The 23,163-nt window shown below is 46.7% G+C and overlaps 1 protein-coding gene across 5 annotated transcripts in view; it reads left to right on the plus strand.

Annotated features, from left to right (window-relative positions):
• The window catches only part of Napepld (N-acyl phosphatidylethanolamine phospholipase D), a 44,262-nt gene that overhangs the window by 18,333 nt on the left and 2,766 nt on the right, over nt 1-23,163 (plus strand). For all 5 annotated transcript variants that reach the window (XM_052173088.1, XM_052173089.1, XM_052173086.1 and 2 more), the window contains exons 2-4: nt 4,046-4,355; nt 13,789-14,435; nt 19,339-19,453. In XM_052173088.1, the coding sequence (XP_052029048.1) occupies nt 4,062-4,355; nt 13,789-14,435; nt 19,339-19,453 (1,056 nt within the window). In that variant the 5' untranslated portion in view covers nt 4,046-4,061. The remainder of the gene's footprint in view (nt 1-4,045; nt 4,356-13,788; nt 14,436-19,338; nt 19,454-23,163) is intronic.

Below are 23,163 nucleotides of genomic sequence, written 5' to 3' on the forward strand. Positions count from 1 at the left end.
CCCACCCCCACCCCAATCCCACAGACACTAGAAGATCAAATTAAAATTCCTCTGGAGGCATTTGGTGGCCTCAAGGTAGGAACGGACACATCTGAGAATCAGGGTAAGGGCCGCCGTTTGGAGGCAGGGGAGTGTTAGCAGGGCCAGAAACCTCAGCCTTTTTCAGAAACACCATGCTGACTTTTGCAGAAGCCCTTGAGGCCTTTCTCTTTTGTTTCCTTTGTGTGAGATTTGCTTAGAATAGACCAACTCTGAAGACTGTGTGTGTGTGTGTGTGTGTGTGTGTAAGGGTCATGGGAGATGTGAAGCGAGGACGGTCATTTGGTGTGCAGACCTATAGCTGGCTCAGGAGGGAGTGGGGCAGGGCTGGGAGAAGGAGCAGGCACCCAGGAACCTGAAACCGCAGTGGGGACAGACGTCACTCTGTCATCTCACTGCCACTCTGAGCATCCTCGTAGCAGCTTGGGTCCCATGATTATCCATTTCTATCAGGTGCATTGACTTTCGACCTTGGAGTCTTGCTTCCCAGCGATGTCAAACCCGATTTCAGATCCAGCAGGTCCAGAGTCTGCTTTGCCTGGGGCACGGCTAGGGCTGAGCGCTTCCATCTCATCCGTGAGGTTTCCAGCCATCCAGATACTTTGTCATCTCACTGATTTCCAGCGTCTTCATGGACGCCTGGGTTTACCGTGATGATTGTTTTCTCATTGCTGTTGTCTCCGTCTCTATTGATTGGACTAGCTGCTTGTGAGGACTTCTGTTAAAAAGCTGGAGGTTTTGATAACTAAATTCCCGGCTTCCTGTGAGCCTTCATTTAAATAACAGGGAAGAACTGTAGCAGGTACTTGGCTGTTCTTGGGAAGTTCCAGACTCCTCTTTTCCAGTCAGTAATCCATCCCCTTAGCTCTAGGGTTGGTTTTTGTCTGTTTTCCTTGAGACAGAGTCTCTCCCTTATGTAGCTCTGACTGTCCAGGAATTCATTTCTAGCCTATGTAGGCTAGGCTGGCTTTGAACTCACAGAGATCTACCTGTTTCTACTTCCTGAGTGCTGGGATTGAAGTTGGCCCCCTGGTTAAGGTTTCTAGACTTTTCCTTTCCTTTTTTTAAATTTTAACCCTCTTTCCAGAATTATCTTTCCTATGGAACCCCTTTAAACATCTTCAGTGTTCTACGGTTGCCCACAGTGTAGCAAACCTTCCTGATGTGGCAATCAGGTGCAAGGGGTGGCCTCCGCTTCTGCACAAGCCTTTCTAGTCTTGTGTGTCCTGACTTCCAACACTGCCAAGTGTTGTTTCCCAAACCTACCTTTGATATAGCTCTTCCTATGTGATGTATTCCCTGTTTATATAGTAATGTCGCCTATCCAAACTCCCGAGTCTCATCTGATAAATGAACTGAGTTTTAATGGATGGCCACTGTCTGCCTTTGTAAAGGCCTCAGTCTAGACTTAAATGTTAAGACATAAAAAGTGAGTCTGCGAGAACGGAGGCACCGTACCCAGGATACTCTAAGCTTTAGAACATATGGAGTTGAGATGTTTGGTCAGCTAACCAGGTTAGAGAGAAAAGGATTAGCAGGGCGGTGGTGGCGCACACCTGTAATCCCAGCACTCTGGGAGGCAGAGGCAGGCGGATTTCTGAGTTTGAGGCCAGCCTGGTCTACAGTTCCAGGACAGCCAGGGCTATACAGAGAAACGCTGTCTCGAAAAAAAAATCAAATCCAAAAAACCAGAGTGAGAGAGAGAGAGAGAGAGAGAGAGAGAGAGAGAGAGAGAAGGATTAGCATTTGGGTGTGTACACTTAGTATCTGTTATATCACTCTTCCTCTGAAGCCTCCACAAGGTAGGTAGGTATTTTTCAGGTGAGAAAAAAGAGAGAGAGAGGCTGTTTGCCTAAGGTCTGAAGCTGGGAGCCCCTCTCTCAGCTGCCAGGCGCTCCCCAGAGGGTGGTGGCTGGGCCGCAGCGTGTTGGAGCTTTTGTGAGCTCTGGTTTCTTTTTTCCAGTGGTTTTTCTCCAGATGACTGAGAATTTAGCCTCATCTTAGAGAAAGAAAATCGGGGGCATGTACGTGTGCCTCCTGAACATCTTTGTATTTTATCACCCCATAGCCAGGAAAATAACATTCAGTTTTCTGTTATTTGTGCCTTTTTAAAAATAGGGTTATATGGTGTGTAATTATGTATGTTTTGATTCTAAACCAATTAGAAAGCAAGTGTTTGTTTGCTTACTATAGTCAATAGGAAGGAAATGAAGTTCTACATAGCGGGTAACTTCCTACTTTTAATGTATTCTTTCCCGGTTCTGGGTGGTTTTGGTCCTGCGTGATTCACAGTCAAGGCTTTCAGTGTCTGGAGTGTGGGTGACGGCCAGTGGCGTGACAGTGGCAGCAGCTGCAGCTGAGCTGCTGCGTACCTGAGTCTCGGTGGCTTCATTGGCTTTAGTCTGTTCAGTCTTCTCAGCAACCTCGGGAGCCGATGATGTTTTTATCTTTATTTTATAGATGGGAAAGTCAAGATGACAAAAAGGTGGGACAGTTGTTCCCAGCCAGGAGACTTCGGTGTCTTGGCAGATTGAAGTCTGAATGCCTTAGAGTTAGTTGGTGCTGTTGCCAGGTTGGTTGATGTGCTGTCGTCACCTTCCCTGGCAGGTGGATGCGTCTGTATTCTCTAGGGGATGGGTTACAGATTGTTGTTGATATAAAATGGCCAAGCTTAGGAGGGCCATTGAAGTCACTCGAGTTACTGAGGCATCTTTAGGAAACTGAGCTGGTCTCACTTTATCGCTAAGAACATGGATAGTTATGCAGATATGCATATGGAAAAGGGCCATGGATAGTTATGCAGATATGCATATGGAAAGGGGCCGTGTTGCTTTCTGTTTTTGTTTTTGTGCCATGGGCCTGGGGGAAGCAATTTAAAAAGAGCAAGTATTTGTTGTGGTTCCCGGAGGTTTTGGTCCATGCTACAGGGGTCCATGTTTCCGGGCCTGTGGGGAGGCTGACACCATGTCCAAGAGCATGTTGGAGCAGAGGAGGAGGCTAGGGAGAGGTCAGAGCGTGCTCTCTTCCTGTGTGCGCCCCTTCCTACTCACTTCATCCCGGCAGGCTCCAGCTTTCATAGTGCCCAGTGCTTGGCTCTCAGTCCTCCTCCCAGTGCTCGGCCATCAGTCCTCCTCCCAGTGCTCCTCCCAGTGGTTGACTCCCAATTGGTCGTCTCCCAGTGCTCTGCTCCCAGTGCTCCTCCCAGTGCTTGGCTCCCAGTGCTTGGTTCCCACGCTTGGCTCCCATTTGGTCGTCTCCCAGTGCTTGGCTCCCTGTGGTTGACTCCCAGTGGTTGATTGAGATTTTGGATCCATCCATGGATCACTTTATTGATAAAGGCAGAGCCCTTGTGATCCAGGGACTTCACAGAAGTTATACCCCTGAAAACAGCTCTGTTGTGAACCAAGCCTTTAACACATGAGCCCCTTTTGGGGGCGCTGGGGTGGGGGCTTTCTATCCAGATCATAATAGTACTTCTGTTTACTCTGTAGAATGTCACTGAAACACACTTTTGTGTCTAAATGCTGGCTAGGAAAATGTTGTTTTAGGTTGCAACAGTGAAGGGACTTTTGAAAGGCTTGGCTGGCATGTTGGTGGGGAAGGCAGGCATCTTTTCTTTTTCTTTTTTTCTTTTTTTGTTTTTTGGATTTGTTTTTTTTTTTTCGAGACAGGGTTTCTTTGTATAGCCCTGGCTGTCCCAGAACTCACTCTGTAGACCAGGCTGGCCTCGAACTCAGAAATCTGCCTGCCTCTGCCTCCTAAAGTTCTGGGATTACAGGCATGCTCCGCCATCGCCCAGCTGGCGTCTTTTCTTTTTAGCAAGCAGTAATACTGGATCTTAAAATTCTGTTTTGCAGCAAGAAATTTTGAATCAATACAGACATAATAAATACTCTCATGTGGTTGGGGAAATACTGTTGGCTGAGAATGGTGCTGTCTGATATGCTTTGATGATTTTGTTAAACTTGGTATTCTCTCTTCTCCGTTTTTCCTTTTCTTTTCAAAGCTTCTCACCAAAGGACATGGATGAAAATGAGAACAGCCAGTCTCTAGTGCCAAGCTATCAGTATCCAAAAGAAACCCTGAGGAAGCGCCAGAATTCAGTGCAGAATTCAGGAGGAAGCGTGTCTTCTAGGTTCTCCAGGAAAAGCTTCAAGCTGGATTACAGACTAGAGGAGGACGTAACTAAATCGAAGAAAGGGAAAGACGGGAGATTTGTCAACCCGTGGCCAACATGGAAAAACATCTCCATCCCAAATATACTCAGATGGCTGATAATGGAGAAGGATCACAGCGGTGTCCCAGGTTCCAAAGAGGTGGGCAGCATGGAGCTGGTTTGGAATGTTTTGTGTGTACTTTATGTCCATATATATATACATGACTTAGTTTTTCTGAGAGGTATATATGGCCCTCTGTTTAGTGATTTGTGGCGTTTCTGTATAATGAGATGTAATTGTAAGTTTTGAAGAGACAAATGAGTTCTATGATCACATCCTGTACACTAGCACAGAATGTGTAAACAGTCTTTCCGGTCTGTAAACAGAGGCTGGGTGAAGTGCTTTGGTAGCAGAGGGGCAGAGTGGTCAGTCTGACTGGTTGGAGCTGGCTTCAGGAGTGTGTGTGGTGGCCCTAGAAAACTATTTTGCAAAGGTTTTCCAGATTATTGCATGAACCACGTTATGAAGATGAGAAAATGGATGATGTATTCCAGAAAGTAGCTGTTTGGAATATGGATCCTGCAAAGGAAGCCGTGACCTGGAGTGTGCCTTTAATCCTTGGACTTGGCCAACACTGCTATAAAAGAAATCTTTTGATGTCCTTTACAGAGCTGTGAAGGCTGACTGTGCCTGTTAGCCTTTAGCAACAGTAGCTTTGCTAAGGATGTAATTTGTTCTCCTTTGGCAGGGGTGGACGAGTGGGTGACGGTTTCAATTACAGGGACCTCTTGTTTTCCATTTAAATCTTTCTTAGTTCCCCCTGTACTTCCTGTCATCTTTCTTTAACTCCGATCCTACCCAGCCTTTGGGGAGTTAGGGGCATTCCTGAAGGCTTTGGTCTACAGTGAGTCAACGTAAGGGGTCTGTGCTGGGGACTGTGCCGGCGGAGGTGGATTCTGGTGATAAATATACTTGATAAATGTTGCTTGTCTTTTTTAAAGGATATAGGATTGAAAATCTTTTATCATGCCAGGAGTGGTGGTGCATACCATTTATCCCAACACTTAGGAGGCAGAGGCAGGTGGATCTATGAATTCAAGGCCAGCCTGGTCTACATAGTGAGTTCTGGGACAGCCAAGACTACACAGAAAGAAAAGTGGGCCAGAAGTGGGGGAGAGATGGGGAAAAAGAAATATTCTATCACTTCCATGCTAGAAATATTCATAGTCATCTAAATATGTATATATAGATATGCATGTATACACACACACATATATGCATATATTTGCTGTGCTGCAGATTAAACCTGGGGCCCAATAAATTGTTTTTATTGATCGAGACAGGGTTTTGATCTGTAGCCCAGGCCGGCTTCAAACTTAAAAATTCTCAAGTGCTACTTGGTGTGTACCACCAAGCCTGGCCTCAATATTTTTTTTAAGAACCTTTTAGAATTAGGCTAGACCTTAATAGATAAACATTTATATTCAGAGCTTTTTAGGACGAGGCAAAGGGACAAGGAAATGGTCTTGTTTGTTTTCGTTTTTGAGATTCAGACTCCCTATGTAATTTACTGGAGCTGACTGGAGCTGACTGATAGCCCACACTAGCCTTGTGATCTGCCAGCCTCAGCCCTGGCTGCTGGGTTTACAGGGGTGTACCATCTCACCTGGCCTCCCCCCACCCCTTGATGAACACCGAAACAGTCAAACTGGGAGGAGAGGGCTTAGGGTGTAAGGTCAGGATGGTGAGCTGTGTGGTTTTTGTTGGTGTAAATCTCTTCCCTGGTTTGAGCCGCAGCTTCTGAAAATAGAGGTTATCGGTGAGAGGTTGAGTGTTGTTTCATTTCAAAGACTCAGTGGCTGCATGAATGTGCAGTTGTATCTCTTCAGGTTTGAGAGAATCTAGAAATTGGGTTGACTCTGAGGACCTGCCAGGCCAGTGGGTTTTAAGGAAATATTTGTCCCTCCTGGAAAACCAAGAAAATCCGTAGAGGATCACGGCATGTGAGGAGGCGCATTGCCGCTGGCTGCAGCGCCGTGGCTCTTAGAAGGCAAGTGTGTCCATTCGCTCCGTTAGCTAGTTAGTTAGTTAGTGCTTAACTGAGCACATGCTGTGTGTGGGGCACACTCGGTCATGTGCTAAAGCGAGAATAGACTAAGTCAGTCAGCTGTGTGTATATTAAAACACCAGTGTAGTGGTGTGTCAGGCAGGGACTCGAGAGGGAGGGCTGTGTACGGCTGCATTCTTCAGGGAATTAAAAAGATACCGAAGGGACTCATATCTTTGAATATGCCATTTTAAAATGAATTCAGTATAATCTGAAAGAAAAACCTCCTTTGCACGACTCTAGTGTATATCTTGTTGATGACATCTTACCTGCCTTATTTCCTCCTTGTCTTCATGAAAGCCTAGAATTGATCAGATGCATGCCAGCTTCCCTTATTTCAGGGAAAACCGAAATGTTGTGTTTAAACACATTAAAAATAAACATGCCGCAAGGCTGAGAGCATTTCCCTAGTGCAGCTACAGCTCCCAAATCCCCCAACAACAAACAGGAGCAAAATCAGGGCAAGCAGGTGAGGACCCGAGACAGGAGGTCAGCTCAGATTTAATCAGGTTTCCGGAGGTCGTTTTATGAGTAGATCATAACCTTAAGTCGCTACTCTAAAAAGAAAATAATATTTACATAGAATAAGTATATATTATGCTACTTATAGCACGGTTTTAGTATGTTGTATTTGTTTACCTATATATCTGAAAGTGCTATAGAGGAAACATGATTAATGTGCATATTAGATAATTGATATTCTAAAGAAAGTAGGTCAGAAGCAGGATACAGTTTAGTTGCCCGGTGAGAAAGAGTTTCTTCCCTGGGCCATTGCGGGTGTCTATCTTTTCTGGAACATTGGGGCAGTGTGTCGGCTCACAGGCCACACATTGTTCAGAGGCTGTTGCTGCTTTCCGCTGTTGTTGGCTCTGTGACCTTGTCTGATTGTTATGATTCACCTGTTATGATTCACGGTCACCAACAGAGGGGAAGAAAAAATTAACACTGGGCAGGCAGCATTTTAAGGAGGGAGGGAGTGTGGTGGGTGGGGGGAGTGGGACACACTCTGGGGTTGGGAACCAATTTTATGCCCTTCCCTGACTGTGTGGCCTTCTTTCTCTCCCAGTCCCGGGAGACATTCTTCTGTGGTAGAATCTTACTAGACCCACACAGCTCATGTGTTAAACTCTTTTTCCTTAGCCTGATGCTAACGAGCATCTGTAGAAACACTCAGAGGCAGAGGCAGTAGGAAGTCTCCTGGCTGTTGGTGGCATGCCCCTGAAGGTGACAGTGGGACTCTCATTCCTTTCTCCTTTCTTTCATTTCTGGGCAGGGATGTAAGGGCCTTGCTGTAGATCCCCTGCCGTGGTGTGCCACCCCTCACGGGTACAGAGCAACAGAGCCACCTGATCATGGCTTGAAACCTCCAACGCTGGGCAAGCCCAGCCATCTCGTTGGTACCTACTTTCTAAAATTTCACCTAGACATCTTGATTTGGTATTCATCAGTACCTAGCAGGTGTTTTCAGTCTGAAAATACACTTGCTACACTTCCATCAGCTGCAGGAAACTCCCTTATCTACTCGTTGGAAAATTCCATCCTTTGTTTTGTTCCAAGACGACTAGGTGTCTCTGTGTACAGTGGACACAGGAAAAAATTCCAGTCCAACCAAAGACTGCAGATCCGAGAGCTGCTTGTGATAGGACTTGGCCTGGATGTTTAAAATGGCACACTGTCTAAAAGGTTGTTTGTTTGACCCATAAAAGGTTCCCCGTGGAAGGCTTGCCCTCAAAGGGTGGATTCGGATGAGCAGAGCAGGGTTTTCTTTCACCAACAACTCACCAGATCACTGGGTGATTTGCCTTCCCTGCAAAACAACCTACAGTTTACTGCTACTCCCTGGGATCAAAGAAGTCTGTAGACTTCAGAACAGCTGCGGTGCAGTCTTCAGTTGGGAGGCATGGGGGACAGATGATGTGACCTAGAAGCACCTTCTCAGTGTGGCACACTGACTAAAGGTGAGCATGTCCTGGCACAGAGAACATTTGGATTTTTCCCGTTCCTCAAGGAAATCAAAACATTAGTATTCTTCTTAATTATGGGCCTTGTGGTTTTCCCTTTTGCAGTTTCCATGAAGGAAAAATTAACCAAGATAATCTTGGTCTAGACAAACAAACAAACAACCTTGTTTTCTTCAAGAAATGAAGAGTCCCTTCCCTCCCTCCTTCCCTCCCTCCCTCCTGTTCTACATTGACTTTCAAACTCTGTTGTGATGAAATGTTTATAAATCCTTCTTTCCTGGTGTGTGTGTGTGTGATGTGTGTGTGTGTGGTGTGTGTGTGGTGTGTGTGTGGTGTGTGTGTGTGGTGTGTGTGTATGTGTGTGTGTGGTGTGTGTGTATGTGTGGTGTATGTGTGTGCTATGTGTGTGCGTGCTGTGTGTGTGGTGTGTGTGTGTGGTGTGTGTGTGGTGTGTGTGTGTGTGATGTGTGTGTGTGTGGTGTGTGTGTGTGGTGTGTGTGTGTGGTGTGTGTGTGTATGTGCTGTGTGTGTGTGCTGTGTGTATGTGTGTGTGTGTGCTGTGTGTGGTGTGTGTGTGTGCTGTGTGTGTGTGTGGTGTGTGTTTGTGCTGTGTGTGTGGTATGTGTGTGTGTGTGTGTGTGTGGTGTGTGTGTGCTGTGTGTATGTGTATGTGTGTGTGTGATGTGTGTGTGTGGAGTGTGTGTGTGGTGTGTGTGTGTATGCTGTGTGTGTGCTGTGTGTATGTGTATGTGTGTGTGTATGTGCTGTGTGTGTGTGCTGTGTGTATGTGTGTGTACTGTGTGTGGTGTGTGTGTGTGGTGTGTGTGTGTGCTATGTGTGTGTGGTGTGTGTGTGTGCTGTGTGTGTGGTATGTGTGTGTGTGTGTGTGCTGTGTGTATGTGTATGTGTGATGTGTGTGTGTGTGGAGTGTGTGTGGTGTGTGTGTGTGTGTGTGTATGCTGTGTGTGTGCTGTGTGTATGTGTATGTGTGTGTGTGTGTGTGTGCTGTGTGTGTGCTGTGTGTGTGTGGTGTGCTGTGTGTGTGCTGTGTGTGTGTGTGCTGTGTGTGTATGTGTGTGTGTGGTGTGTGTGTGGTGTATGTGTGTGTGTGTGCTGTGTGTGTGCTGTGTGTGTGTGCTGTGTGTGTGCTGTGTGTGTGTGTGTGTGTGTGTATGTGTGTGTGCTGGAGCATGCCATTGGGCACCTTCCTTATTCACTCTCCACCTTAGTTTCTGAGACAGTCTATCCTCGAACCTGGAGCTCACTGACTTAGCTATGCTGGCCACCTGTGAGCTTCAGGAATCCTTGTGTTTTCTCTCATTTAGTGTGAGGTTCCAGACATGCCGGGGTCGGCTTTAGTGAGGGTAGTGGGGATCAGAACTCAGGTCCTCGGGCTTGTGTAGTGGCACCTCACCCACTCAGTCATCTCCCCGAATTCCTGAAGAAGTCCATTTTTGCTTTGCTCTCTTCTTGGTTGCTCGGTTGCCGGCTCTCTGCGGGCAGGTCCAGGCTGGAGGGTCCAGCTGAGTCTCTCCCGGCTGAAGCGGGATGGTGAGTGTCACAGACAGCTGGATCTCCTGCCATCTGGAGGATAACCACCCTGAGCTGGAGTCTGTCAAAGCAGGAACGTTTTATTGTATCAGTCTCATGTTTATATAGGGTTGGGGAAGGAGGTGGGGTTTCTGGTGGGGTGAGGTGATGTAGGGGGCGGGGTAGGGTGACAGAGAGTATGAGGTGACTGATGGGGCCGATAAAGTTATTCGACATCAGCGGTAGCTAGGCAAGGGCAGGCTTAAGCAGGTTGTACTGAGTCACTCCAGTTCTGAAGTGACTGAGACAGGTCTCTAAACTCGAGCAAAGGCTCAGGCTCCCTCACTAGGCCTCAGTATCTGGCCAAATAATGCCCAACACTCAGTTGTAGGTCGCATTTGTTTGAGTTTCCCGAGGAAGCTGCCGGGCAGTTGGTTTGTAAATATAAGGTGTTGCTTTGTTGTGAGGGATGATGGGCACACAGATGTGTTGTTAGTGTTCTGGTGCTGTGGTAAAACACCAGGAGAAGGCAGCTTGTGGAAGGAAAGGTTTGCCTGGGCTCAGGGTTCCGGAGGTCCCATCACTATGGAGGTGGGTGGCAGCAGGCCAGCGCAGCAGCAGGGACACCGAGAGCTCTCACCTGGAGCCCCAAGCTGGAAGCACAGAGACCTGGGATTGGTGCCTGGCTTGGAAGCCTCAAACCACTGCCAGTGATGCACTCCCTCCAGCAAGGCCACGCCTCCTAACCCTCCCCAAACACCGCCACCAGCTGGGAACCAAGTATTTAAACATCTGAGCCTCTGGGGGACTTTCTCCTCCAAACACCACAGCAAAGAAAAGTGTTCAGATCTCATCACTACTTTATCTTTTTATAAGAAGCTTTCATGAGCGATGAGTATAATTTCTTGAGTATGGGGTATAATTTCCATACTATACAACTGACCCATTAAACCTACAATTTAGTGGTTTTTAGTATATTCATGGATATGTATAACCACACAAAGTCATTTCTGTTATTTCCAAATGTAACACTCTTGTCATTTAGTCATCGCCTTCCCACCCTGGTTCTTTTGCTCTCCTCCGTCCCCTGGAGACCATCTACAGTGCTGTCTTAGCCTTGCCGAATAAATTGAGGCCTCTAGTGGTGTTCACTTGTGAGCTTTGTGGCGCAGTAGCCATTCGGATAATGCTAAGTGTCAGGCTTCAGGCGGCCTGTCAACTAGAGCTAACCCAAAGTGCGTTAGTTTTCAGGGTCATTGTTTTCCTTGTATTTCAACACACTCTTTAATATGGTTCTGCTTACACAGTCTTGTTAACATGATACGAGCTCCACATATTTAAACAGTTTAAAAGGCAGAGCTTTAACATTGGCACACGCAGGACAGATTGCCACAGTAGATAACGAATATACCCCCATCCCAATGTTTCCTTGTGATCTGTGGTCTTCTCGACCCTTATTCTGCACACTTGTTCCCTGAGTTCTTACTCTCAGTCAGGTAAGGTACTTAGCCGACCACATGCTCCTGAGTTCAATCTTTGGCAACACACACACACACACACACACATACACACATACACACGAGGAGTATGTATGTGTGTGCACGTGTCTGTGTATGTGTGTGTGTGTGTGTGTTGCCAGAGATTGAACTCAGGAGCATGTGGTCCTGAGTTAATGAGAATATGAGCCCTGACTGGAGGAGGTAAGCAGGGGACCAGCTGGCTGGCTGACTTGTGTAAGGGTGACTCTGTGTAACTCTTTTCTTTCTCATCTATAAGATGGAAGCAGCTTTCATCTCTGGTGTTTAGATCTATATTAAATCTAAAATTTTTTTATAAATCAATGCAGCATCTGACAGTAAAATCTATACAAAGGGCGGCTATTGCTAATGTTATTTTATGCTGTACTTCAGTAAAGTACTTGATATGATAGCATTTTGTCATCATCACTGCCATGTGGCTAGTATCACACATAACACATTCATTCCTTTCCTTTCTCTAAAACAATGACTTGTTTAGTTGATGTGAGTGTGTGCGCCTGAGTGTGGGCCACAGGCTTGCAAGAGCTGAAGAGGCTGGAAGAGGCCACCGATGCTGGGACTGGAGGTGTGGGTGGGTGCTGGGAACAGAACCCAGGTCCTCCGAGACCAGCAGCTGCCCTGAACTGCCGAGCCGTCCCTCCACCGTCCCTTTTCTTCCTTTTGCCCACCCCACCCCCGCTTTATTTTTAAACATTTTTCCTTAATTCTCTGCAAATATACAATGTGATACCTTTTCACTCACCCTAATTATAAAATTTGAGAATTAATCAAAAAAACTAGCCATTTGTTCATTAATTTATCCAAAATTTTTATTGATCACAACCCGTGTCGAAGTCACTAAACTAGGCATTTCACATGATTTCCAAACTGTATAAGACAAGAGATAAGAGTCTACATTCCGACCAGGGTACCTAGAGGAGGCCTGTGTGCATGGAAACATCAGTCCAGGGTGAGGCGTTGTATCTACAGAGAGTTGTACACGGTCCCTTGGAGGATGTGCAATTTAATTACAGTCTCAAAGGACTGAGAGGGTAAAAGTCTGAGAAACAGGATCAGAATCAGGTTCTGACCCTCAGTCAGGGGGTCTGAAACTCAGTCCAGGAACAGGGAGTGTTTCCCAGTGTGGGCTAGTGTGTGTGTGTGTGTGTGTGTGTGTGTGAAACACTAAGGAGAGCAGGGAGCACAGCAGGGCAGGACTGGGCACCCCACAGGCAGCTGGTTGTTGGCTAAGAGCTTTGTCAGGCAGTAGAGAGCAGGGAAGGAGTTATATCTTAGCCCTTGGCACACTGTTTTTTTTTTTTTTGGGGGGTTTTGTTGGGTTCTTTCTTTATAGACAGGTCTTACTATATGAGCCAAGGCAAGCCTTGAACTCTCGGTCCTTCTTCCTTGGCTCCCCAGGTGCTGGGGTTATAACGTTCCCTCTGGTGTCTGGCTTGGTACTGCGGAGGAGGACTGGTACAGCTCTTGTGTGAGCGTGAGGTGGGCCAGGAGACAGCGGGGCAGTCAGGAGCACTTCCGTGGCTCTCACTGCTACTTAGGAGCCCGGGTGGAGGCTCCTGGTTATGTAGAAATAAAAGAAATTGGCAAGGCTAGTGCGTGCCTGCTCACCGGGCCGGGGCTTACTGTCTTCTTTTGGCATACTTACAGGGTGTGTATTGTGAGCCAGCCTCTCCTGATTCAGTTCTCATGACAGTGAAGCACACTTAGGGCCATCTTCCACATGGCAAAGTTGAACTTGAAGAGCTTAAGAGACATCACTGCTAAACTCTACCTTTCCTTCCTTCCTGGCCAGGCCTTCTCACTCAGACCCTGGGTGGCATCTTGGTTTCTTTTCTGCCTTGTCTCTTTACCCTTTCTTGTATCAGCCGGCCTTGGGAGGGTTAGGAATGAGAAGACCCATTTGTGAATGTGATCCTCCCCACCCACACCCCAGGAAGCATCACACTGTTTTGCTTTGAATTTTATGTGCTCAAAAAGTGAGGCATATAAGATCCAAGGGTTAACCATCAGCTGTGTCACCATCACTGCTTGCTTTGTAAGTTTCTCGCTTGCTTTTTAAGTTCCAGAGACCTGGCTGCTTCTCAGGCTGGTTTTCAACAGTAAACAGGTCCTCAGCTCAGTGAGGCAACAATAGCAAGCGACTGACTGCATTGAGGCCAGTCTCCTGCCGGCATTCAGAAAATAAGTCTAGCAGTGCTGAGAGATTTAAATTTAATTTTCCTTTTGCTTTAGCATTCCGGGCTGTAGATCCCCAAACTGTTGTTACTGGGTCCCATCTATAAAGAAACGAGGTACACGTTGTTTAAGGGCAGAGCAGAAGCCGCAGGTGCGTCGGATGACTTCAGTTATCCCCAAATAGCTCTCGTCTCTGGGATTTAGGTCAGAATACTTTCTGTGATGATGTAATATCTTGCGCCTTTAAATACTGCTGTTTTCTTTTCTTTTTATATATACAGGAACTTGACAAAGAACTCCCAGTGCTTAAGCCATATTTTATCAGTGACCCCGAAGACGCTGGGGTGAGAGAGGCTGGCTTACGCGTCACATGGCTGGGACACGCGACACTGATGGTGGAAATGGATGAGCTCATCTTCCTCACGGACCCCATATTCAGTTCTCGCGCCTCCCCCTCGCAGTACATGGGTCCGAAGCGGTTTCGCCGTCCTCCGTGTACAATAAGCGAACTCCCCCCAATAGATGCTGTCCTCATCAGCCACAACCACTATGACCACCTAGACTATGGCTCCGTCCACGCCTTGAACGAGCGTTTCGGCAGTGAGCTGAGATGGTTTGTACCCCTGGGCCTTCTCGACTGGATGCAGAAATGCGGCTGCGAGAACGTGATTGAGCTGGACTGGTGGGAGGAGAATTGCGTCCCTGGCCACGATAAGGTCACCTTCGTCTTCACGCCTTCCCAACACTGGTGTAAAAGGACCCTCCTGGACGACAACAAGGTTCTGTGGGGCAGCTGGTCTGTGCTAGGGCCTTGGAATCGGTTCTTCTTTGCTGGCGATACTGGCTACTGCCCTGCTTTTGAAGAGATTGGCAAAAGGTTTGGTCCTTTTGACCTTGCGGCCATTCCCATCGGAGCTTATGAACCAAGGTTCGTACGAGTGCACTTTAGAGGCTGTGACTTCTTGAGACGCAGTCTGTGATTTTAGTGGTGGGCTTGGTTATCACTGATGGAGGAGGTTGAAGTCAGATTCACATTCAGGGTCTGTGTACAGCCTGCCAGAGCCTACACACCTTCCGCCTTACTAGCCAGCAGCCAGAATTAACTTTTGTTCTTCCTTTTCGCGTGGATAATTCTCTCTAGAGATGACTGTCTTTTACTCTGTGATTGGAATTTTCCAATCCCTGCCCTGCAGTGCTTTTGTGTTTAACAGAGCAAGAAATCAAGGAGTTGGCCTATAGTGCTAGTCCTTTGCGGCGGTCCTAATTTCGGTCCTAATTTCAGTGAGCAGAGCGTCTGGTCCTGGTATGCCCCTATTCACTGCTCTCTTCAGCCCTGTGGACTTAGCACTCACTTTCAGAGCAGATATGGGCGACACTGTCACTAGCGACAGACAGACCCCATTACTGTCTGCTTTTCTTAATACTATTTGTCTTCATCTCCTTAAGGAAGAGACATGGTTTCAGTGATTGCAGTCAGCAGATGCTCAGGTCAAGTGCAGCAGAACAGATTCTAACAAAGCGGTCTAGGTTGGCTCTCTGGGTAATAAAATGAATGCTTACCCAAGCAGGGGACACAGGATTGGATCCTCAGAACCCAGTGTAAAAAGCCCTTCCTGACAGCACGTACATTCCTGTAATTCCAGAGCAGGGGTGCAGGCGGGAGGGTCCCGGGTGCTCACTGGCCAGCTAGTCTAACCAGTCAGTGAGGTCCAGGCTGGAGAGATGGATTCATGGTAGAGAGAAGCATTTTGGCAAAGCTCTGGGGCTCAGGTTGATCCCCAGAATCCGCAACTTAGAAGGAGAATCAGCTCCTGTAAGTTCTCTTCCAACGTTTGCCCACACGCTGTGTGTGTCTCAGGGAAAGGGTGATTAAAGGTGGCAAGGTTTTCTTAAGGTGGAGAGTGATACAGGAAAGCAGGTCTGGGCTGCACACACATGTGCACACACGTGCACGCACACACACCACGCTTTGTTTTGCTTTCTCTGCATGGTAGGCAAGCACTGCGGTCACTGTTGTACCCCCGTCTGTCGGGTTTGTTAACCTTTAGCTCACCAAACCATGTTTCTTATTAACACCTATTCTTTTATCCTATTAACACCTATTTATTTCCTCATCATGGGTGGGTTTAACACTTTGACCTGTTTTGGATTCTTGGTAATTAGTAAAACCATTGTAACTTGCCAGATGAGGTGACACAGCCCACTAACCCCAAGCCTTAGAGGTTGAGCAGGAGGCTCTGTTCCAGAAACTCCCTACCACCACACACCCCAAGCTACTGTAAGTCAGTATTAGCATTTGAATTTTGCTTTTTTTCATTCAAATTATTTTAGTTATCTTGAAACTTCTGAAAACATCCTCATGGCTTTAAAAAAAAAACTGTTATAGATAATTTTCAAATGGTGTTGGTTTTTTCTCACTACATTAGGATATCTCTTTATAATTATGAAAACAGGTCTTCACAGGCAGCAATGTGTGCACTTGACGTATGTGTCTGTGGTGACGCAGCAGATGGTATGCTTCAGGACCACCTTGCCACCTCTGTGCAGTGCTGTGAGAGGCGGGGCAGGGCATCGTTTGCTTTAAGAGCAGTAAATGTGGGACCTCACTTGTACTGTGGAATCTGTGTGTGCGTGTGTCTGTGTGTGTGTGTGCCTGTGTGTGTGTGTGTGCGCGCGCGCGCGCGCGCGCGCGCGCGCACACGTGTGCAAACACATGTGCTCGTGTAAGCTGATTATAAAAAAACAAACAAAACCCCCCAAAACATTGGTTTTAGTTTTGTGCTGGGCATATTTCCTCCCTTCTGGGTTTTCTCATTCCCAGACATTGTAGCTGAGTCAGCTGGAATTTGGCACTTATTGCTTTTCTCACATGCAGCCCTGGGGATTGAATCCAGAGCCTGGAACAAGCTAGGCCAAGCGATCCCTCACTGGTTATCTCTTTAGCACTAACGTTTTAATTTTAATTGCCAGAGTAAAAAAATCATTTTAGGTGAACATGAAGTTAGAATATAAGTGGGATTCACAGTTGGGTTGTTTAATAAATGAGTAGACTTTGGTTTGGGTTCCTGGGGCACCCAGCAGCTGTGTGCAGAAAACATCACCCTGGTGCTGTTGCCCACGGATGGCCTCTTCCTGGATGAGTTCTGGAAGGGAAGGGTGCCTGTGAGAGCCTGTGGGAGCCTGTGGGAGCCCGTGGGAGCCCGTGAGAGCCCGCGGGAGCCCGTGGGAGCCCGTGGGAGCCCGTGGGAGCCTGTGGGAGCCCTGAGAGCCCGTGGGAGCCCGTGGGAGCCCGTGGGAGCCCGTGGGAGCCCGTGGGAGGATGAAAAGAACATGAAAACGTTTTTGCTCAGCTAAACCAATAGCTTAGAAAGTGAAACGTGTGTGTCCTTTGTACACAGAATAATTTCATTTTCCCCCTGAAGATGATGTTTTAGTTATTTCCCAGGAGAAGTCTATGATAAGTGGGCGCTGCACGCAGTGCTTTCACAAGCCGCCTGGGTAACCCAACCACCATGAGTCCTTTACAGGGTGGATCAGCATTTATACTTCACAGACATGGAAGCGGAAGCTCAGGGTACTTGAGAGAACTTTCCAAGGGCATTCCAGTCCCGGCAGGAGCTGGGACCAGGAGGCTCTCTGTGCCTCAGGAGCCTGGGCTGGTCCCAGGCCTCAGTCGGCCTTTCAGGGCTTTGCTAGTCATTTGCCTGTTTTTTTGTTTGTTTGTTTGTTTGTTTTTTGTTTTTACCGCCCCTTACTATTCAGTTTTATGCTTTTTTTTTTTATTTGTATTGATGGCTTGCCTTCACGTGTGTCTGTGTGGGGGTGCCAGCTCCTCAGGGACTGGAGTTAACAGAGCTGCATGTGGTTGCTGGGACTTGAACCCAGGCCCCTTGGAAGAGCAGCCACTGCTCTTAACTGCTGAGCCATCTCTCCAGCCCAGTTTTATGATGGTTGAAGTGAAATTCCTTGTCTAGCAGTAGGACTTTCTGTCACGTTATACAGTGCACTATTGATTTTTGGGAAAAGTCTTGGTGATGTAGGCCAGCCTTGAACTTAGGATCCTCATGTGGACTGGCAGGGTTACAGGGGTGTGTACACAGCACCTGGATTGATACCTGGATTAATTCTCGCTTGCTTGTCATTTGCTCTGTTTATATCTGTTCTATAGTTTTATTCTGTAGTATCTGGAGTTGGGCTTCCAATTCTTTACCCATTATTACATTTCTTTGATTCATTCCTAAAATTGCAGAGTATTTGCTTTTTAAAATATTAAGTCGTGCTTTTAAAATATAGCATCAGTAAAAATCAAAGTAAACATGAAACAAAGCTTGAGACTCACTTGTGTAACAGTTTATACACGCAAGATGTTTGCTTTTTTGCCCCCAGAGAAAAGTGAACTGAGGGGGAATGGTTACTGACTGTGGATGGGTTTTGCTTCAGTTTAGAATATATATGATTCTGAACCGAATATATATCACATCATAGTGTTCTAAAATTAAATATTCCATCTCAGACCTCACCATTAATCACCAACTCTTTAACCTTAGTTCTTGCCCCTTCAAAAGGCATTTACCACTCAAGCCCAGTCCCACTCTTGACCCACTGTTCTAATTGTTTTGTTCCCATACATATATATGGGGAAAATATATAAAATCATGCATATATATGGGAATATATATATATACATATATATACATATATATATATATATATATATATATATATATATGCATGTATAATTTATTTATTGAGGTAGGGTTTCTCTGTATAGCCCTGACTGTCCTGGAATTAGCTCTGTAGATTAGGCTGGTCCTGAATTCAGAAATCTGCCTGCCTGTGCCTCTTGAGTGCTGGGATTAAAGGTGTGTACCAGCAAAAGATTTTATTTTTAATATTTACGTATATTTTTTGTGTCTATGTGAGTGGAGTTTGGGTGCCTGCAGAGGTCAGAAGAGGGCTGGTTTCTTATGGCTGGAGTTGCAGGCCATTGTGAGCCCCCATCCCCCCCATGTGGATGCTGGGAGCTGAGCTCAGGCCCTCTGCAGGACAGCAGACCGTCTTGACTGCAGAGCTGTCTCTCCAGCGCTGCTTGCCTTCTTACAGTGAAGTCTTGAGGAGCCTCCAGACTTGCTCTCCAGCCCCTTCTCCTCACCGATGCTTGCCTCCCTGGAATTCTCGACTCTGGCGGCAAAAGCCCAATGCCAGTGTCCCAGCCCAGAGTAGTTACATCTGAATCACAGAGTAGCATTTTGCTGTAAGTTTTCCGGATGAGCATTGCCTGAATTTGCTGGCTGAGAAGAGGTCGGAGGTGGCTTCCTCCCGCTTGTTGCTGCATCTGCTGGTGATTCGGTCTTAGGTGCACTGACACAGAGTCAACCCAAAGAATAGGCGAGGCTATACAAATAACCGTCGTATACATGTATAAAGTGCTCAAATAATAAAAAATGTGAAAGCTGAACACAAAAAGCTGCTACGAGTTCAAATATTCATAGTCCTATGAAGAATCATTTTAAGTTTTATTTTTAACTCTCTGTGTGTGTGTGTGTGTGTGTGTGTGTATGTCTGAGTGTGTCTGGTGTGTCTGCATGTTCAGGTGTCCAAGGAGGTCAGACAAGGGCATTGGTTCTCCTGGAGCTGGGCTTATAGGTAATTGTGAACTGCCTGATGTGGGAGCCAAACTCAGGTCTTCTGCAAAAGTAGTCTGTGCTCTTAACTGCTCAGCTCACTCTCTCTCCAGATATGCCGACTATTAAATGTAGATTAGATGAAACAGTCATTCAGATTTAGGCTGTTTTCAAAGACTGGATTAATTAATTACTGTGTTTCATCAGGTGGTTTATGAAATACCAGCATGCTAACCCAGAAGACGCTGTAAGGATTCACATTGACCTTCAAACAAAGAGATCTGTGGCAATTCATTGGGGGACTTTCGCCTTAGCTAATGAGGTAAGTTTGATTTAAACAAACAAACAAACAAACAAACAAACAACCTAGCTTCGATTGTGTGTTCGGCTGTTGGTGGGGTTTAGGTATTGCTGTGTGTAGCTTTCAGAGACAACACTGTGGTAATCAAACTCCATACAATTATAACAATCACCACATGAACTGGAGGGACGAAGTGTAATTGTTAGTAAAATAATACCTGAAAACAATATGAATAAAACCTGTGTGGTGTGCTGATTCTCCAGTTAACAAAGGATGTGTGCTTATCCAGTTATCTCTGAGTGGTTTAGAACATGTGCCGTCGTGGCCCACTCTCCAGATGGCTTGTATTCTAGTAGAAGCCAGAACACGTGAACATGGCTTGTTAACTGGAAGGAGGAAGTGCTTTAGAGTAGGACAGATAAATTGGTCTCAAACATGGGGAGGGATCTGGAGTTGCTCCTTGGAAGATGCAAATTTTAGCGTGGCCACAGGCAAGAAGGAAGTTGTCTTTCCAGAGGAGGAGAGGGCAGAGCATGAGGAGGCAGCAGACACTGGGGAAGGGAGGAGTTGTTCAGCAGGAGAGTGGGTGGTGGAGGGCAGCTGGAGTGGAGAGCTGGACTCGACGCTTCTTACCTAGCCACTGAACTAGTAGCTAGTTCATCGTAAACTATTCAGTTTTCATCTGCCTGATTCAGTGCTTGTCATCTCTGACATTGCTAAGTGTGGTTTATTCCTAAACTACATCAGAAGAACTGACTCTTCCTCAGGGGATTGATCCCCAGAGCTCTGCTGCTGGTCTGGCTTCTGGGATCAGGCAAGTCTAGAGACATGTCTCTTCATTCCTGGATCTGAGACCAGGCCATGTTTAGAAGGGGTTAGGAGTCAACCTCTCCTTGGCATTCTGTGGCTCCTTCTATGTCCTAGGACCTCTCTGCAGAGACCCAGTTTTTCTTGCTGCTTTTAGCCCTCTTGCTTTCTGCTTACCTCCAGCCTGGCCCCTTTGTTTGAACATGGTTTGTTCCAGAATTACCTAATACACTCCCTGCTCGTTTCCCTACTCCCTGGTTGAAGTGTCTATTTTATGCTGAAATAACCCTGTGTACAGAGCCAGGAGGAAGGCTTCCCCTCACCCACCCAAGGGACGTGTGTGCATTTGCAAGAGGCAAGCTGTCGCATGTGTATGCTACCGTTTGGTGGTAGTTTCTTCTGTCATCTCTGTGTGCTCGTGTGTGTGGACGTCCCATGTGTATCCTGTCAGTGACCTAGATGGAACAGTAGTATTTATTGAGCCTTTGTAAAGGAAGGCCTGAAGACTCTGCCTGAGTGGCGGGCAGTCATGGGGCTCTGCCGAGATGGAGAGACAAAGAGAGGATCTAAACCTCAGATATCAAGAATCATTTCACTAGTCAGCCTTCAAGCGTTGTGCTGAATTGTCTCCAAGAATGCAGTCTAAATAAAGCGTAGTTCAGACCTGAATTGTAAAATTATCTTTTATTCGCCCTTGTACAGACTAACGTTTCTTCAGTAAATAACCCAATCTTGGGATTCACAGTGTGATCAAATAGGCTGCAACTCTAAATAAATTATTTAGTAGTTAGTTGAATGCTGTCGGTGACCCTCTAAACATAGCTGCAAATGGGAAATAAACAGGGAGGAATATACCCACATTACATGCTAAGCCCCAAGAAAAGTTCCCTGGCTTTTATATTTTGCTGGTTATCTCATCTTTCCTTGTAAGGATTGGGTGTTGCAGGCAGCTGGCCTGACCCAGTCTTGCAGTGAGGAGACGCAGCCCAGCATGCCTAGCCGGCCAGTCTGAGGAGTTGCTAGAGGCCTTGACTCCTGTAGCTGGGATCGTAAATCACAGAGAAGAATTGCAGGTTAATTCAGAATCAGGGTGACTCAGTATTAAGAAGCAGTAAACACCGAGGGCAGATTTCCAGGGCCGGCATTCCAAAAGCTGTGCTTGGGGCTATGCAGATGGCCCAGTAGATGAAGTATCCGAAGGTTATGAGGATTTCGAGCATGCTTCTGGTACACTACTCGGTGGTTCATTGGCTGTTTTGTTCCTGTCTGGGATGCTGCTCAGGAAAGGGTGTAATGACTGTGCAGGCAGTCTTTACTGTGGATTTATTAGCTGTGTCTAAAGTTTTGACTCTCAGTCAGTGGGGAGTGTAAGCTGGGGATTGGTGTTGGAACCCTTAACCTTTCTCACATCCCTTAATCTTCCTATGTCCGGCTTCTAGATCAGCTCCCCACCCCCACCCCCATCCCCCACCCCCACCACATTTACAGATAAGCCGCCTCCTCCTCTAGCCAGAACCCTCCCTCCTCACCCTCCTCACCCTCCTCACCCTCTTCACCCTCCTCACCTTCCTCCCCTCCTCCTCCTCCTCCCCCTCCTCCCCCTCCCCCTCCTCACCCTCACCCTCCTCACCCTCCTCACCCTCCTCACCTTCCTCCCCTCCTCCCCCTCCTCCCTCTCACCCTCCTCACCCTCCTCACCCTCCTCACCCTCACAGACAGCTCAGCCCTCATTCCACACACTGCCCCCTACACTCTGCTCATCTCTGTAGAAGACAGTGGCCTTTACAATTTGAATCAAATCACGACACTGCGTGCCCTGGGAGCCTCATGTTTGGGGTGAAAGCCCCTTGCCTGCAGTGCCCTGAGCAGCCCAGGCCATTGGGGTGTGCTTAGAGGGGACTTTCTTGGAAGGACCCCAGATTGTCCTTAGACAGACTTTATTTTCAGCACTTTCTCCCCCTGCCCCCAAGAACATAGTAACCCCTCAGATACCTTATTTCCCTTTGTGTTTGTCTCTGTATTGGAAGGGTAAAGACTTTTGCCTGGCTCACTAGCTGGTATACTCTGTAGATGTCTAGAAGATAGTCTTCACAGAAGGGGAGAGACAGACTCCCCAGTGGCGATTAGTTCAGAAACTTCGATTTGTTTTTTAACTTCTAAATGCTACGGCCTTTCTAATTAGGTAGGAAAAAAAAAGAAACTTCGAATGAATAAAAAAATAAACAACTATTATACAGCATAGAGATTTAGGTCAGAAGGGAAATAACTTTTAGAAAGGGGATGAAGTTGGAGTGGGTCCTGGGGAGGGGAGGGTCTGAGAGGAGGGGAGGGCGGGATAAGGAGTGGATGTTGTTGAAATAGATTGTACACATGTATGAAATCCTCTAAGAATTAGTGCAAATGTTATTTATTAGTGTGCTTGCACCTCTGGCAGTGTAGTTATACATTTCTTTTTAAACTGTTCTTTTTACTACAACACAATGATTCTCTAGTTTTCTGTGTGTTTTTTTAAAATGTTTTTATGTGCATGAGTGTTTTGCCTGCATATATATCTGTGTACCACACATGTGTCTGGTGCCCAAGAGGGCCAGAAGAGGGCATCAGGTTCATGGGACTGGAGTTACAAACAGTTGCAAGCCATAGAATGGCGCCTGGATCTTGTAGAAGAGCAAGCAGTGTGTTAACCACTGAGCCGTCTCTCATACCCCTTCCAGATGTTGTATTTTTAAAACTAATGGTGTTGTTTACCTTCATACTTTAAATTTCTTTATAAAAACAGTTTTATTCTACATTCAAGTGGTCTGCGCTTTTGAAATAATTTACATTGTGTATTTGTGCGGGGCGTGTGCACCATAGAATGAATGTCGAGGTCAGACAGGGTCAGTTTTATCTGTATACCATGTGGGTCTGGGGATCTAACTCAC

This window comes from Apodemus sylvaticus, chromosome 2 (assembly GCF_947179515.1).
Source record: "Apodemus sylvaticus chromosome 2, mApoSyl1.1, whole genome shotgun sequence".
NCBI classification, from domain to species: Eukaryota; Metazoa; Chordata; class Mammalia; order Rodentia; family Muridae; genus Apodemus; species Apodemus sylvaticus.